This window comes from Heterodontus francisci, chromosome 32, assembly GCF_036365525.1.
Source record: "Heterodontus francisci isolate sHetFra1 chromosome 32, sHetFra1.hap1, whole genome shotgun sequence".
Classification (NCBI taxonomy): Eukaryota; Metazoa; Chordata; class Chondrichthyes; order Heterodontiformes; family Heterodontidae; genus Heterodontus; species Heterodontus francisci.
In genome coordinates, this window is record NC_090402.1 from 16,129,633 (window position 1) to 16,146,106 (window position 16,474).

Here is a 16,474-nt window from a genome sequence, read left to right on the forward strand (position 1 = left end):
CCGCAGCCTGGCCCTTTAAGAGTAGATTTGGATCTACGTTTCCCCTTTAAGCTGATTGGGGAGATCAGAGCCTGGGGCTGTGCAGGAGGAAGCTGCGCAGACTTGAGGCAGCTCTGGCATAAAAGCACAGATAGTGATTGAAAGTGATGTTAAAGGGATTTAGCCTCCGCATTAAGTTGGACCAGAGCATTAGCCCAAAGTCCCGGGCATCTGCCCTTGAAGCCGGGAGGGGAGGCCAGAAACAGCAAACCCTTAACGCGAAGTCAGCCTGTCCAAAAAAAAACCAACCTCCGGCACAGTCATGTTTAAAAACTGGGATCGCGTCCTTCCTGCAGGTTTGTTTCTCTCCCCTTTTTCCTCGTCATTCTCCCTGTCTCTCGGTCTCTCTATTTATGACCCCGATCTGTCCTCACTCCCGCAGTAAAGTCTGTGCTTCCAATCTGGGCCGGGGGGTGTGTGCGGGCTGCTATGAGATTGGGAAAACCTCTTGTAAAATGAGTCACGGAGAGAGCGGGAGACAGTTACTTTTCCTGCGGGTGATCTTGTCTATTTTATGTGCCCAGGTCATTTCACACCTCTCCCCCTGTGTTTCACTTTCAATTAGTTCTCTACAATGCAAAAGCGAATTTGGAGAGCATTGGAGAGGAGTAGGACTCAACGCGTCCACATATATCGCCAATGGTCCCCAGTTGGATTTGGGAGAATTTAGAGTGGTTCGTTTGAACTTGGAGAGCGGCCAGATCGACTCAGGCCACCTGCATGTTGAATGAAAGCATCTGAATGCCCTGGCTGGAGAGGGTTCGGAGTCGCCTTCGGAATAATGGAGTTTCTGGGATGTTCCGTTCCCCGAGTGATGTGTAACTCATGCCCATGCTGAGCCTGGTGCTGCGCCCGGTGCGCCCTCGCCAATCCGCCCCGAGCCTGCGTGTGCGCTCCGCCCGGGGACCATGCGCTCCGGCCCCATGCCTATGTTGCAGCTGGCCGCTCTCGTCTACTCGCTGCTGCCGGCCAGGACTCAGTACGACAGCTGCAAGTCGCTGGTGAACACCGATGACGCCGGCCCTTCTTGGGAGTTTTATGCCTGTCAGCCCAGACCCATACCCATGAAGAGGTATCTGAAAGTGAAAGTGGAGCCAGCGGGGTTGACCTGTGGAGACCCTCCCGAGCGCTTCTGTGCCCTGGTAAGAACCAGGGTTGTGGGGCGGGGGGGGGGGACTGCGGGGGTGACAGGGGCCCGGACATCTTTCCTTTTACATCTGTCAGCCTGATGCTTTCACAATTCTAAAAAGCTTTCATTAATCGGACTCCGAGTAAACTTTACTACAGATGCCACTGCCTATTACAGTGGCGGCTTCTGCGACCACTTAGACATGAGTAAGAAAGTGGATCGGAAATAGTGTTGTAGGCACCGTGCGGAGAGAACAGATATTGTACTGGGAAATATATAATGGAGTTGAGTGGAGCAGAGAGACAGCGGGGAGCCGAGCTGGCTGCACCGCGGCTTTATTTATGATCCAGGGAACATGAGAGTTTAGATTTTAGGAGATTGTTCCATTCTGTTGCTGTTCTTCCCATCCCGCCCTGCTGCTACACAGAGAACCCGCACTGCAGAAATAACTTAGGTTTGTTTTTCAGTGTAATTTCTCTCCGGGTTCCGGCAGTTTAAAAGTAAAAAAAAAACTCCAGAGAAATTCTTAACAAGTTAAATTGTGTATCAGGGATTTTCTCTGCTTTATCTGGGAGATTAATACTATCCGCTTTGCGCTGCGCACAATTACTCTCCAGTGTAGCCAGCGGGACGGGCAAGTAAATCCGACAACAGCAGCTCCTCGCAATTACATCCCCTTTCCGTACTTTTCGTTGGGGCTCGTGTGATTGCGATCGGTAATGAGCAGAGACACGTCGCGGAGAGAACGTTAACTGCCTCCGTCTGGATGTTACATCTCTGACCAATTTTCACCACAGTCTGGAAAGCTACGGATTTGCTAAACTGGGATTCAGTGCGCTGTCCAGGAGCCGAAATGAAAGCACTTTGCAATATAAATAATTCAGTTAGGAGCGAATGCCGCCTGTTTAGTTTAATACACACTTGGCTAATAGTCATGCAGTTTTTGAGAATGGATGATGAGAGCTTAATGCATGGTTATAAAAGACAATTTTATTTACACTGCATAGATGGCCTAGACACTGCATCCCAGATTAATGACAGAGCAGATTGTTAAAATCCCCAAATGTTTATTTTTGATATGCTAAACCCAGATTTACATAATGCGAGTTGCTGGAAGGGAAATGGAATCTGCAGTCAGACTCAAAACTGTGGTTGTAAATCCGGAGACAGTCAGTCACTGCTGCGACTGAACTTTGTTCATTAACCAGTAAATTATTTGGTTTGAAAACCTCAAAGATGCGCTGGAGGCGGGAGCAGTGAACATTAAACGGAACCCGATCTCCGTCTTTGTAAAATCTTTCACAAATTGAATTCTTCGCATCTTTCCATCACGCCCTTCTGATTTAAATCCACGATAATCTGTTTTAAACTGGATAGACGACAGTATTCTTCCTAACTTTATTTTAACCACCCCCCCCCCCAGCCCAACTACTAACTTGTTTAAAACGCGAATAAATTGATGAACCGAGAAGTCTCCGCCCTCTGCACAGCCGAGATTTAATGGATCCGCTGACTTTGAAGATAGTTCTCTCACACACGCCTGATTTTAAACTGAGCGAATATCACCCAGACTGGGAGACAGATTGGATCAACTATCAACCCCACTCCCAGCCGCCCTCCTTCACACTCGTCTCGCCTTCTTCATTTCCACCACAAAGACAAGTCTTTGAAATGCCAACATTTACAAAACCTTCGGTGTTTTTCTTTGTAATAATGCGGTTGAATCTCATACCTCTGAAATGTAACCTGGAAAACCCAGGGCCGCACCATTATCAGAGGATTAAGATATTTTCGACTCGCTCAAAACTATCTCACCAAATACAGATCCTACAAGCCGGGTTTATGTGAGAATGATGCTGAACTTTGTAGTTGGGAACAATATAGGCCCCCTCTCACCAGCCGGCACAGGGTCAAGGTTAAATCAGTTTAATACATTCAGACAGCAATCTCTCTCATCTCGCTGATTTAGGAATGGGACAATGAGCAAACTGAATCCTGCAATAATTAAACTCGAGGCGATGAATGCATGGGAGCCTGTTTTAAAATTAGCCACAATAATGTTTCAGAAACTCAAAAAATGGATAATATAATTTAACACAAACGAGAAAAAAAAGCTTTTTTGACGGGCTGAGCTGACGGGGAGTTGTAGCTTAAAGCACTGATTGTGGTCAGTCGGAAGTCTGGTGGTGATGATGGGACGACTCCATATGGTAGCCAGTCTGGGACGGTCCCCAGAGAGTACAGATTTTAAACCATTTTATTTATTAATGGGTCGCCGCTTACTATATCCAAATGTAAGAAGGAAACGCACAACCCCGGGCACCATACAGATAGGGCGAAATAAACCCCCTGCAAGTCAGAAACAAGAACACACAATACCGGAAACACCGCCGGTCAATCATTACCTATGAAGAGAAAAAAAAGGCGCTCAGTGAGTGACCCGAACGTTAATTTATCTTTGACTGTTCTTGGTTTCCCACACAACTGCAACCATTCCTCTTCCATTAAATTGGTGCAAATTGAAATGACTAACTTTTTTAAATAGTTCATGTATTTAAATAATCTAGCAGTCTCGACAAAATTAAACGCATTTTCAATGTGAGATCATCAATCGGTCACTGAGATCTGATAGATACAAATGCTCAAGGGAAAAGGATGACGTTGGCCACAGTATTTTGTGAATGGATTAATTTTTGTTCAGCGGTTAACTTGTTTTCCGAGGACGCACATATAACCGCTCCAATAAGGAGCGATAGGTTGTCCAGGGCACAGTGTCTGAGGATACCCTTCATCTGCTGCTCTCGCCCCACCGCTGTCATTCGTGTCCCAGGTGTCAGGAGCTAAAGGACCCTCCCTGTTTAAATGTTTTGTCCCTGGCACCACCAAGTTACCCGAGGCTTTCAGCCAGGCTGGTTTGTGCACTGATCCTCTCAAACTCTAAATTATTGCTGTTTAACATCTTTTGGGAAACCAGGGACAGGGATTATAAGGTCACCTGGGATTCAATAATGTTTAAATAACTAGTCTATATTAGACTTAAAGCACCTCATTGCTGTAAAGTGTTTTGGAATGAGCGGAGTCGTGAAAGGCGCTATATAAATACAGGTTTTTTTTCTTTACTTACAGTCTAATATTATAAAAATGGCTGCAGGCAAGTTTTTCCTATTTATCTGAACACCTTTAGACCACTGCCTGCAAAAGAAAGATTTGCTTTCATTTATTAATTCTCAGAAATCTCGATTCAATGCAGAGTGCTGCAGTCTTGGCTAAGACTGCCGCCATTCTGTGCATAACAAGACCTCACATACAGCATCTAAACCCAAAAGATCCAGTTAACAATGGCGGTGTTTGAGAGGAGTGTTAGCAGGGAAACTGGCAGAACATCCGGCTCTTCTGCAAATAGTGCCAAAGGATCTTTAACATCCACATAGGTTGAGGCCTCAGTTTAATTATACGTCAGTTGAGGGCATCACCCATCGTGCAGCCCTCAGGAATGGTCTGCTCCAGTCCCAGACTGGGGCCAAAGTCACAGCCACTGACTGAGGCAGAAACTACGACCTGCAAGACTGTTGCCAACTTCTCAAACCCCGTCCAGTCGGAGAACTCCCATTACAGCACGTTGTACCAGACAGGCCTCAGAGTCCATTGGCATCAAAGTCAAATGCAGGAAGGTGTAAACGCAGGGAACAGCTCTCGGGTCAGTGGAACAAGGATTATATAACTGGCTGGTGTGATCTCCGCCCACCCTTGGTTCCCCCGTGGCCCCGTCCCCTAAATAGGACACAGCACACAAACAACGGTGTCTTTTTTCTGTGCCATTGGCCGAGGTCACCAGTTAAGGTAGAAACACCAACCCGCTCTCCCACTACTCGGTATTGTCAGTGCACTGGGAACCGATGGCTATAATTCCCAATGAAAGTTAGAAGAGTGTATGGGAGCCATTAGCCCGCAGTTAACGGGAGAACTCACAAAGGTGTAATAACCAGCAATTAAAACAAAACTACTGGAAATCTGAAATAAGAAACTGGAAAGGTAGAGCAGGTTGACCGGCTTCAGTCAAACAGAGACGGGTTAATGGTCGGGTGGAACTGTCCGGAGAATCTGACTGTTCCTGCATTTCCAGAACTGTTGTTGCTATTATTTGTAATAACGAACAGGACTTGGTAAAATGTTCTGATAAAAGGTCACTGACCTGAAACGTTAACTCTGCTTCTCTCTCCACAGATGCTGCCAGACCTGCTGAGCATTTCCAACATTTCTTGTTTTTATTTCAGATTTCCAGCATCCGCAGTATTTTGTTTTTATTACTCGGTATAAGGAGTCTGCGGGGCCCTGTCACAACTGGAACCCTGTTTATCACACCTGTCCTTTCCGCATGCAGCCGCTGGCAGCCTCGCCCCGTTTGCCAGGTGACAGGCAGATCTCTCAACTCTCGGTGAACTTATCAATGTTCCGGCCACTTAATACTAAGATAAACTAAACTAACCAGGATGAAAGCCCCCGATACCCGGCGACTGAGAGGTTGTACTCAAGGGTTAGCTGTGTGCACGAGTTCTTTTCTAATTCGATACCGGGGCGCATTTCAAAAGTTTTTTTTTTTGGCAATGTTACAAAACCAAACTTTCACCAGTGCCCAGAGAAACATGCTGACCATCACCTCACAGTGGGTACAGACCTGGGTACTCCCGGAACCACCCAAGCTGCTCCTGACACAAGCTTGGAGCTTCTCTCCAGTGTACTCAAATGGGAACAGAGGAGACTGGACCCGCTTAGAATTTAATAAAATACTGCAGGTGCTGGAAATCTGAAATAAAAACAAGAAATGCTGGAAATACTCAGCAGGTCTGGCAGCATCTGTGGAGAGAGAAGCAGAGTTAACGTTTCAGGTCAGCTTAGAATTTAATATTATTTCAACTATCCATTCTAATTGAATTGAAACCCATTGATAGGAGAGAGTGATTTTGACCGGGGGCCGCTCTGCTGCAAGAAGGAAGAGGGGGGGGGGGGGGAAAGTTCATTTGGAAAGTGAACCGTTGAAATCGTCCCCACTGCACTAACCTGTAGGCGGTGGGGGGGGGGGGGGGGGGGGGTGGTACTACAATCTCATTGTAAAATGGCCAGAATAGATGTTTGTTTCCCATGTTTCTTCCAACACGGAAGAAATATTTCCTGATTTTCAAAAGAAAATCTGCCTGAAGATTTTTAAAAAAGATAATTAGGAAATGCACCTTTTAATATTTACACTTCATCAGTTCAATCCTGAGGGGTAAGGGGTTTGGAAGAGAAGTGGTTCATTTCTGTGAGGGTGGGTCAACTGCAGTGAGGAATTCTGTGGATCTCGGGTCCCCTCTCTCCTGCAGCAGCAGGTCAGTGTGTGCCAGTCTCGTCATCACAGAACTCCTCTGGTCAGTGCTTAAACCAATGCAGTTTTTTATTTGGCTCGCTGTAGTTTGCATTAATTTTAAGCCCATAACACAAGAGTTAAATAAATGGAAATTAAATATGTATGGCTGTCGATTCCCTGTTCATTCAGTCAGGAGTTGATGCCCATTTTGCGATAACAACTGGTCTCGGCAGCCGCACCTGATCTTTCGAATTGGGACGAGAATACATCTGGGCAAGTGGACGGTGTGTGAGGCCCAGTGGGATCCCCTACCGTCCATTAATGAATGTCCTGCCACGTTATGATACCCTAGTTGTTCACACCAAGAACGCTTTGCATTATATTCAAGGGAAACCTACTGGCCCGGTTTATTCCGGGCCAATGAACATTCCGTTGCTGCCAGAGAGCGGACACGTCTCCTGTAGTTTTGGGCTGGGGGGTTTTAAGTGCTTTCGTTGCTGTTTCCGGACCAGACCTCTCTCTCCCTCTGAGACAGTTCATTCTCTCTCGTTCCCAATTTCTCTACCATTTCCCTCTCTCCCGCCCCCTTCCCAGCCCCCTTTATGTCTGTCTTGTTCAGATATAAATGCAAAATGGAAAGGACAGACGGATAGATTGTCTTTCATTTTAAGATCACCAGTTTGTCCCGTGCTAACATTTCAATAAATGGATCTTTTTCGATGTTGTGCCGTTCGCCCTTGTAAACCTGACTCCCCTCTGGTAGAGATGGGAACAACATATTTAAAAATTGGTGCTGATTCACATTATCTTTAGTGAGGAATATTTTTACAATTCCCTGTTGCGTTGCGACCTTGCTTTCAAACGACCTATCTTAAAGAAAAAAATCGATGAAACTTGAGTGAGAGTCGTTAAGCAGCGCCTGAATTAGTAACTACCTCTCCTTTTAAGGAGGCGTTTCCGGGATATTAATATTTAATCAGAGTTCAGAGTTTTAATGCTGGAAATGCTCATAGAGGACTGACGGAGATAGAGACACAATTGAAGACTCCAAGTTTCCACCAGAGAGAACCCCCTTACAGTGAGACCATGTACACTACGCTCAACTCCTAGGAAATACTTACCGACCGATGAGTACTTATATTTTCTACCAGTTGCACTTATTTGGCATCTTTTAAAAGATAAATATTTTAGTCAATTTTGTGCAATCGCGCGTTTATATTGAAGAACGAGATAGCAGAAAGTAAAGGACACATTTAACTATTTATTTGCCTAGGCGTGTGGTTGTCTAATAGTTGAGCTCGAAGGGGAGAAGTTGTTCAATAACTTTAGACGAAGAGATTTATATTAAAAGGTGGGTGACAGTGTGAACAGTGATCCGAAACATTCGCAGAGCAGTCCGAGTCTGGGCAGGGCGCAAACTCTGTTTTTTTGAACCCAGTACTTACTCAATATGGATTGAAGTGGATCTGCTTATATTACATTTTCATTCTTATAACAAAGTCTCCTGCTTCCCTCATCAATCCTTCCATTAGTTCAGTTCCATCAATATTTACGCCTGGTTAAGGACAGATAGGCTTTTTAAAAATGGACCCACTCAGCAGTTTCACAACTGAAGGAAGCGAAGCCGCTCCATTACTGACTAATTCATTACTCGTTGAAAATGTCCAATTATTTATTAGTAATAATCGAACTTATATTTAACATAAATATTTAATTACATGCCAGCCCCAATGCAAAACCAGATCGTTAACAAAAAGGCAATCAGGAACAGATCAGCAAAGTCCACAGGAGCCGTGAATAGCATTGGCTAAATCCCCAAAATGCTGCCTTTATCGGGAGGAGAGTGATCTACAATAACCCATGGCTTGGGTTGGAGAAACGAGTCCAAAAAGCAATGGGGTTTTTGCAGATGCTGCGTATACTCATTTTAACAGGTTTCAGAACAATCCCTTTGGAAGTATAGATCTTTTGTAAGTGGTCGTGAAACTTTGTATACATTTTAAATTCAGCTCATTAGTCTAGTGTCCGTTTCATTGAGTCTGACTAGGACATAACTGTAGAAGCAACCATTGTTCTAAGTTTTCTATCTCCATCCTCTTCAAGCTTGGTCTTTTTCTCCTCTCGTTCTATTCCAATGATACAGTCTTCGTTTCCCATTACTCCATAGACAAATCCAAATCCCCGGTCACCAATGCTTTCTCTCACCTCCACCTCTCTGTCTTCCATTCTCACCTCCGATTCTAGACACGAGGTGGTTATTGGCTTCTTATTTCCAAAACTGGAGTCACATGCTCATCTGTTTCCATTTATTTTCGCCTCTTCAACAACAACAACTTATATTTATATAGCGCTTTTATCCTAATGAAACCTACCAAGGCGCCTCACATGAGCATTATCAAAGTATGACACTGGATCACAAAAGGAGATATTAGGTCAGGCGACCAAAGCTTGGTCGAAGATGTAAGTTTTAAGGATTGTCTTTAAGGAGGAAAGCCAGGTGGAGAAGCTGAGAGTAAAGGCCTGCTCGGGTCTGCAATTGAAACCCGACCCGGGCCCGACAGAACCATATCCAACCCGAACCCAACCCGGCCCAAGTCCTTTGATTTTTCTCCCTCGCCCGAACTGACCTGGCCCGACTACTGGAATGAAGTTCATTATATCAAAGAGGTTGTGCTCTACCTTGGATGGAATCTCTCACTGCAGACTAGTGTGGAGTCCGGATGCACGTTTCCCACCTTGACTTCCTAGCTGTTCAAATTTTGAAGCTTTTCCCTCCCTGAACAAAGGGCAGCACTGTGTCAGACCCAACCCGAGCCCGCGTGCCGGACCCGGAAGAGAGACCCGACCCAAACCCAACACGTCATTGGTCGGGTAGCCATGCTCTAGCGGAGAGGTAGGGAGGGTATTCCAGAGCTTAGGGCCTAGGCAACTGAAGGCACTGCTACCAATGTTGGATCAATTAAAATCAGGGATGCAAGAGAAGCCAGAATTAGAGGAGCACAGATATCTCTGAAGGGTTGTGGGGCTGGAGAAGATTGCAGAGATAGTGAAGGGTGAGGCCATGGAGGGATTTGAAACAAGAATGGGAATTTTAAAATCAAAGTGTTGCTTCCCCTTCTCCCTTTTATTCCAGCATCACTCACCACACTCTACAGTTCCTCTCCACCTCTGTCCCCTCCCCATTCTCCATCAGATTAATTTCCCCCATGCCCAGATCCTTGACTACCTTCCAAACAGTGACCTGACCACTCAAATTCCCTTTCCAAAATTCCATATTCTCTTATTGTCAACCTTTTTTCAAAGATTGTTAGTACTCCTTTTAAAATGACTAGGCACTCACTTGACACGGCCCAAGCTAAACTATACTATCCTTGCAAACCTCCCTACAACTTCCATAAACTATCGTATTTAAAGACAACAACAAGCCCAAATTTTAAAAAAAAGTATGTGTCAATTGTTCTAAATTTCTCCTAGGCTGTAGAATAGCTTGAGCTTTCAAAGAGTTTTGACTCAAAATGTACAAACCTTATCTGGAAGTGCATTCAATAAATGTAAGTCCTACCTTTTTAGTGGCATTTAGTAAATGCAAAACCTGCCAGCACAGTTTAATTTACCCACAATGATATTAGCATAGCTTTTGTTTTGGATTGTCACAGTAGCTGTGGTATGACAATTTCTTGTGTACTACTTCTCCTGGAGTTCCCTTAGTCCATGGGATTTTGGTGCACAGACAGTTAAAATACTGTAAAATTGTACCAAGTGAAAACAGGTTGTGTTCTTGTACATAATATATCTTTTCATGTGTTCTTCAAATCAATCTGTTTCTTTTAGCACCTTACATCCTTCCATATACTTCCAGATTTGGGATTTTTTTAATGAGTGTAAAATGTTTTCAAAAATGCATCCCGTATACCATTTTTAAACTTCAAAGTTATCAGATCTGAGAGAGTAAGTTATGCTAATCGCTGCACTGTCAACATCCCAAGAGAATTTCCATTTTGTTTGAAGTTCATTAAAAAATCCACTTTCATTTTAGTTGGCATAGTTAAAATATCCTTTTTGTTTTGCTTTAGCACATCAATAAATTAAAATCAAAATTTTTCAATGCAAAGTGCATATGTTGAGAGGAATTCTTAGAAATACTGACTTGCAACTCAGAAATACTAATGAGAATGGGAAGAAATAGAGGATAGTAGAAATAATGACAGTTATGTAAGTCTGTCATCGATTTGACAATTTCACAAAAGCATCAGCTTCTCTCTTTAATAAAAACATAATTCCTGTGACCATTCGGAGACTTCAGCATCTGTTACCATCCTAATATTCCTGCTAAACTGACACTTCTTAATATGCAGATATTCCACAACCTTTTCAAAGCACCACAATGACAATCAATTAATCTGTGAAAACAGTATACCAGTAATGGTAGGGGGGAGAGGATACATGGGTCACCAATTTAAAGACAACAAGCCAGAATTTTTAAAAAGTCTGTGGCAATTGTTCTAAATTTCTCCTAGGCTGTAGCTTGAGCTTTCAAAGAGTTTTGACCCAAAATGTACAAACCTTACCTGTAGGTGCATTCAATAAATGGAAGTCCTACCTTTTTAGGGGCATTTAGTAAATGCAAAACCTGCCAGCACAGTTTAATTTACCCACAATGATATTAGCATAGCTTTTTTTTTTAGATTGTCACAGTAGCTGTGGTATGACAATTTCTTGTGTTCTATTTCTCCTGGAGTTCCCTTAGTCCACGATATGATAGAAAAGCTCTATAGTGAAGTTAAATTCATGAGTTGACCACCCATTGATGAGATTGTTTCTCCAACCATTCTCCACTCAGTCCACTCAAGCTGACAGACTTCTCTCCAGACATAGTCCATTCATACTGAGGCCTAGTTATCATAAAATCATATTCATACAAGGATAATGGCTTGTGTGTTCCATTCTTAGTAGCTGGAGTAGTTTTATACTATTGGGTTTCCTCTTAGCTTGTGATATTTAGGTGGAAAGTAGCAAGCTGGGCTAGTGCCAATCTATAATAATGACTGTTGCCAAATGGGAATATCATGTGCATTATCCTTACAAAGCATTCACTGTTGCTAGAAATGTCAGACAGGCTCCATTTTAAAAGTATCATCTCACTTCTGGATATAGTTTGAAATATGAATCATTTTTTAATTTAACTTACAGTTCATTCAATTTTATTTTTGTATGCTGAGATTTGAGTGAAAACTGGTTGTAGTTTTTAAAAACATTTTTAGGTTTGAATATACACAAATGGTTCTTTTCCTTTTCACTGCTTAAGTCACAGACTGAATCTCCTCAACACATTCAAGCATACACATGGTGTCCTCAACCAAAAGCATTTGTATAGGGAGTTCAGTGGGAAGTGTATATAATCTGTGTGTTCAACATCACCTAAAGTACGATTGGAACAAAGTGGATGGCAGTCTTGCCTCTGGATCAGAAGGTAATGAGCTCAAGCCTCACCAGAATTTGAGTACATAACCTAGGCTGACACTTCAGTACAGTATTAAGGGAGTGCTGCACTCAGAGGTGCCATCTTTTGAATGAAATGTTAAACCAATGTCCTGCACAAGATCGTATGGTTCTGTTTGATGAGCGGGGAGATATCCTGGCCAAAATATATCCTATGACCCAACACCAATGAAACAGATTAATGCTTATGAGCCTTACATCAGTGGTGGGAAAGTTATTGGAAGGGATTCTGAGAAACAGGAATTACATGCATCTGGAAAAGCAGTCTGATTAGGGATAGTCAGCATGGCTTTGTGCATGGGAAATCATGTCTCACGAATTTGATTGAGTTTTTCGAGGAGGTGACCAAGAGGATTGACGAGGGCAGGGCGATGGACGTTGTCTACATGAACTTTAGCAAGGCCTTTGATAAGGTCCCGCATGGTAGGCTGGTCCAGAAGGTTCGAACACATGGGATCCAGGGTGAGCTAGCTATTGGATACAAAATTGGCTTGGTGATAGGAGGCAGAGGGTGGTAGTGGAGGGTTGTTTCTCAGATTGGAGGCTGGTGACCAGTGGTGTGCCGCAACGATCGGGACTGGGCCCTCTGTTGTTTGTCATATTTATTAATGACTTGGATGTGAATGTAAGGGGCATGATTAGTAAGTTTGCAGATGACACCAAAATTGGTGGTATAGTGGACAGTGAAGAAGGTTGTCTAAGGTTACAACAGGATGTAGATCAACTGGGAAAGTGGGCAAGGGAGTTGGCAAATGAAATTTAACGCAGACAAGTGCGAAGTGATGCATTTTGGGAAGTTAAACCAGGGCAGGACATATACAGTGAATGGTAGGGCCCTGGGGAGTATTCTTGAGCAGAGAGACCTTGGGGTGCAAGTACATAATTCCCTGAAAGTGGCAACACAGGTAGACAGGGTGGTGAAAAAGGCATATGGCATGCTTGCCTTCATCGGCCGAGGCATTGAGTACAAGAGTTGGGACGTGTTACTGTTGTACATAACGTTGGTTAGGCCGCATTTGGAGTACTGTGTGCAGTTCTGGTCGCTGTACTACAGGAAAGATGTGATTAAGCTAGAGAGGGTGCAGAAAAGATTCACAAGGATGTTACCTGGTTTGGAGGGCTTGAGTTATAAAGAGAGATTGGATGGGCTGGGTCTGTTTTCCCTGGAGCGAAGGAGGCTGAGAGGGGACATGATAGAGGCATATAAAATTATGAGAGGCATTGATAGGGTAGACAGCCAGAGTCTGTTTCCCATGGTAGGGGTGACTAAAACTAGAGGGCATAGATTTAAGGTGAGAGGGAGGAGGTTTAAAGGGGATCAAAGGGGTAAATGTTTCACACAAAGAATAGTGGGTATCTGGAATGAGCTGCCTGAGGAGGTGGTGGAGGCAGGAACAGTAGCAACATTTAAGAGGCATCTGGACAGGTACTTGAATGAGCAAGGCACAGAGGGATATGGAATTAATGCAGGCAGGTGGGATTAGTATAGATAGGCATTATGGTCGGCATGGACGCGGTGGGCCGAAGATCCTGTTTCTATGCTGTAGGACTCTATGACTCTATTATTTATCTCATTTGCTATTGTGGGACCTGCTGTGTGCAAATTGGCTGCTACATTTGTCTACAGAATAAGTAACTAAACTTAAAAGTAATTTATTGGCTATGGTGCACATTGGTGTATCCCAAGGACCTGAAAGGTGCTATATAAATGCAAGTTCTTTCTCAAGAGTGTCCACCAAATGGTAACAGCACAGACTGAAACCTGGTCTTCCAATCACTGATTACTGAAAAATCTCCAGTAACAATAACTACTAGCACCTTTAATGCAACAAAAACATCTCAAGGCAGAATCAGCTGAAAACAAGCATTGTCATTGCCATTGTATCTGCTCAAATTCATCTTTTGTCTTCTAGCAGGTTATAAGAGTAACAGTCTGTAAAACGGCAAAGATACTTGTCAACCAGGATACTTCAGATCAAAATAATTATTCACGTTACTTTCTGATTCAGTTTAATGTAATGGTTCCTCATTTAACTGAAAATAATTCAAGATATAACATTTTACGTTTTAGAATGTTGAAAAGTGATAATTCCATTTGAATCATCATTACAAAATCTAAAAATCAAAGCAATGGAGCCTTGGGTAGTTTCACCTTTGGAAGCTTGTTTGTTTTGGACTGAATTGATGCAAGGACAGCCTCTTTGTTGTTGGCCATAAAGGTTGATTTTTAAGAACAAACTTGGTTTGTCTAAGCCCAGTGGGGGAGTTCACAACACAAAATTGTTTATAATTAATTGTTATTTAACACAGAGTCTTAGTTTGTTCAAAGAAGACACAAGGATGCCTGGTCAGGGTTGCCTTTCAGAGGTTGGGATTAAAGCCTGTTTTTAGGCCAATTCAGAGGGAGTTTTACTTTGCATTGGACCTTTGCTGCTTCCAACCTGGAAGTGTTTGGCACCGTTGTTGTGTTTTCAAAAAATAGAAAGTGCTTCCCTTCTCACAGAAACATTCCTCACATTGAGGAGCAGTGAAATCTGAGCAGCCTATATTAAGGCATGGTGGGTTAGATTATACTCTATGTGGAAAGTTGGAGTTTTTTATACTAAATCATTGGCTTATAACAATAGAAGGTATTTGCCGTAACTGTACACAAAGGCACATATATTGCAGAGTGATAGAATGGAGGCTAAGTCCAGAATTCTCCACATGGTCAGTATCATATGTCATGTCAAGATCATCATGGCAAGTGTCCAGAAGCAGTGAAGTGTTTCCACAGAAGGAGGAAGAGAAGGAAAAATGGTGAATAATAAAAGTCCTAGAAATGAGGAAACTGACCCTCTTTGGTAGTATTTTGTAACTTGTTTTCTCCTCAAATTTGTCCCTTTTTTCCCTGCTCCCCTGAATGAACTAACATGCTGAGGTACGGTTTCACAAGTGTCAACAGCTCTCCAGTCCCTCACCCAAGCGGCCAGTATTCCTCTGAGAATCTGTATTGTGTGTTAGCATCACGGTCAAGCCTGATCCTGGTCCCACCTGGCATCTACACACGTACAGTTTCCACTTCAGATCACACGATAGTGATGCAGAGCAGAAACCCAGGCTGATTTTTTTCCCCCTCTCCTTCCCTAATCTGGAGGGCATTAAGGCCATTTCTAGCCTCCCCACTACTGTAAATCAGATCAGCTAGAAGCTCAAATCTGAGACCTTCTTGGTATGCATAGCTCACTGCTACACAAAGTGACACATTTAACCATTGAAACACTGGGAGAGATGCATGAGGAATTTAAAACAAAGCTGTTAGCATTGTTTACAATGTTCACTCAGATGAGATTTAAGTTATTAAAAATATTTACTAGTTATCTTGCTTTGCTGTTTGTATTCAAAGCATTTTGATTACTTTTGTCATTTGTTACATTTCATCTGTTGCTTTAAAAAAGTCATTGATAGCCGAGTGCCTACAGCCAACATGTGGTGTGGCATTGGGCCATATAGAGTTGGAAATTTGGAAGAATGAGGGGTCTTCTCATTGAAACATATAAAATTCTTAAGGGACTAGACAGGGTAGATGCTGAGAGGATGTTTCCCTTGGCTGAACAGTCTAGAACTAGGGGTCAAGTCTCAACAAAAGGGGTGGGCCATTTAAAACTGAGATGAGAAATTTCTTCACTAAGAGGGTTGTGGATCTTTGGAATTTTCTACCACAGACGACTGTGGGTGCTCAGTCATTGAAAGATGGCACCTTGAACAATGCAGCACTCCCTTGGACTGAAATATAGAACCATAGAAAAATTATGGCACAGAAGGAGGCCATCCAGCCCATTATGTTAGTGCCGGCCAAAAAAACTATCCGCCCAATCTAATCCCACCTTCCAGCACTTGGTCCATAGCCTTGCACGTTACAGCACTTCAGATGCATGTCCAGGTACCTTTAAAATAATTGAGGGTTTCTGCCTCCATCACCATTCCTGGCAGTGAATTCCAGACACCCACCACCCTCTGGGTGAAAAAGATTTTCCTTATGTTCCCTCTAATCCTTCTACCAATCTCTTTAAATCTGTGCCCCCTGGTAATTGACCTCTCTGCTGGGGGAAACTGTCTACTCTATCTAGGCCCCTCATAACTTTGTATACCTCAATTAAGCCACCCCTCAGCCTCCTCATTTCCAGAGAAAACAACCCTAGCCTATCCAATCTTTCCTCATAGCTGCAACTTTCAAGCCCTAGCAACATTCTTGTAAATCTCCTCTGTACTCTCTCCAGAGCAATTATATCCTTCCTGTAATGTGGTGACCAGAACTGTATGCAATACTCCAGCTGTGGCCTAACCAGCATTTTATACAGTTCCAGCATTACATCCCTGCTTTTGTATTCTATATCTCGGCCAACAGAGGAAAGCGTTCCGTATGCCTTCTTCACCACTCTATCTACCTGTCCTGCCACATTCAGGGACCTGTGGACATGCAC

The 16,474-nt window shown here is 43.4% G+C and overlaps 1 protein-coding gene across 1 annotated transcript in view; it reads left to right on the forward strand.

Moving 5' to 3' along the window:
* Positions 1-947: 947 nt before the first annotated feature.
* ntng2a (netrin g2a) overlaps positions 948-16,474 on the forward strand; it is an 86,289-nt gene continuing 70,762 nt past the window's right edge. Inside the window, exon 1 of the mRNA XM_068011857.1 lies at positions 948-1,181. Within this exon, the coding sequence (XP_067867958.1) occupies positions 948-1,181 (234 nt within the window). The remainder of the gene's footprint in view (positions 1,182-16,474) is intronic.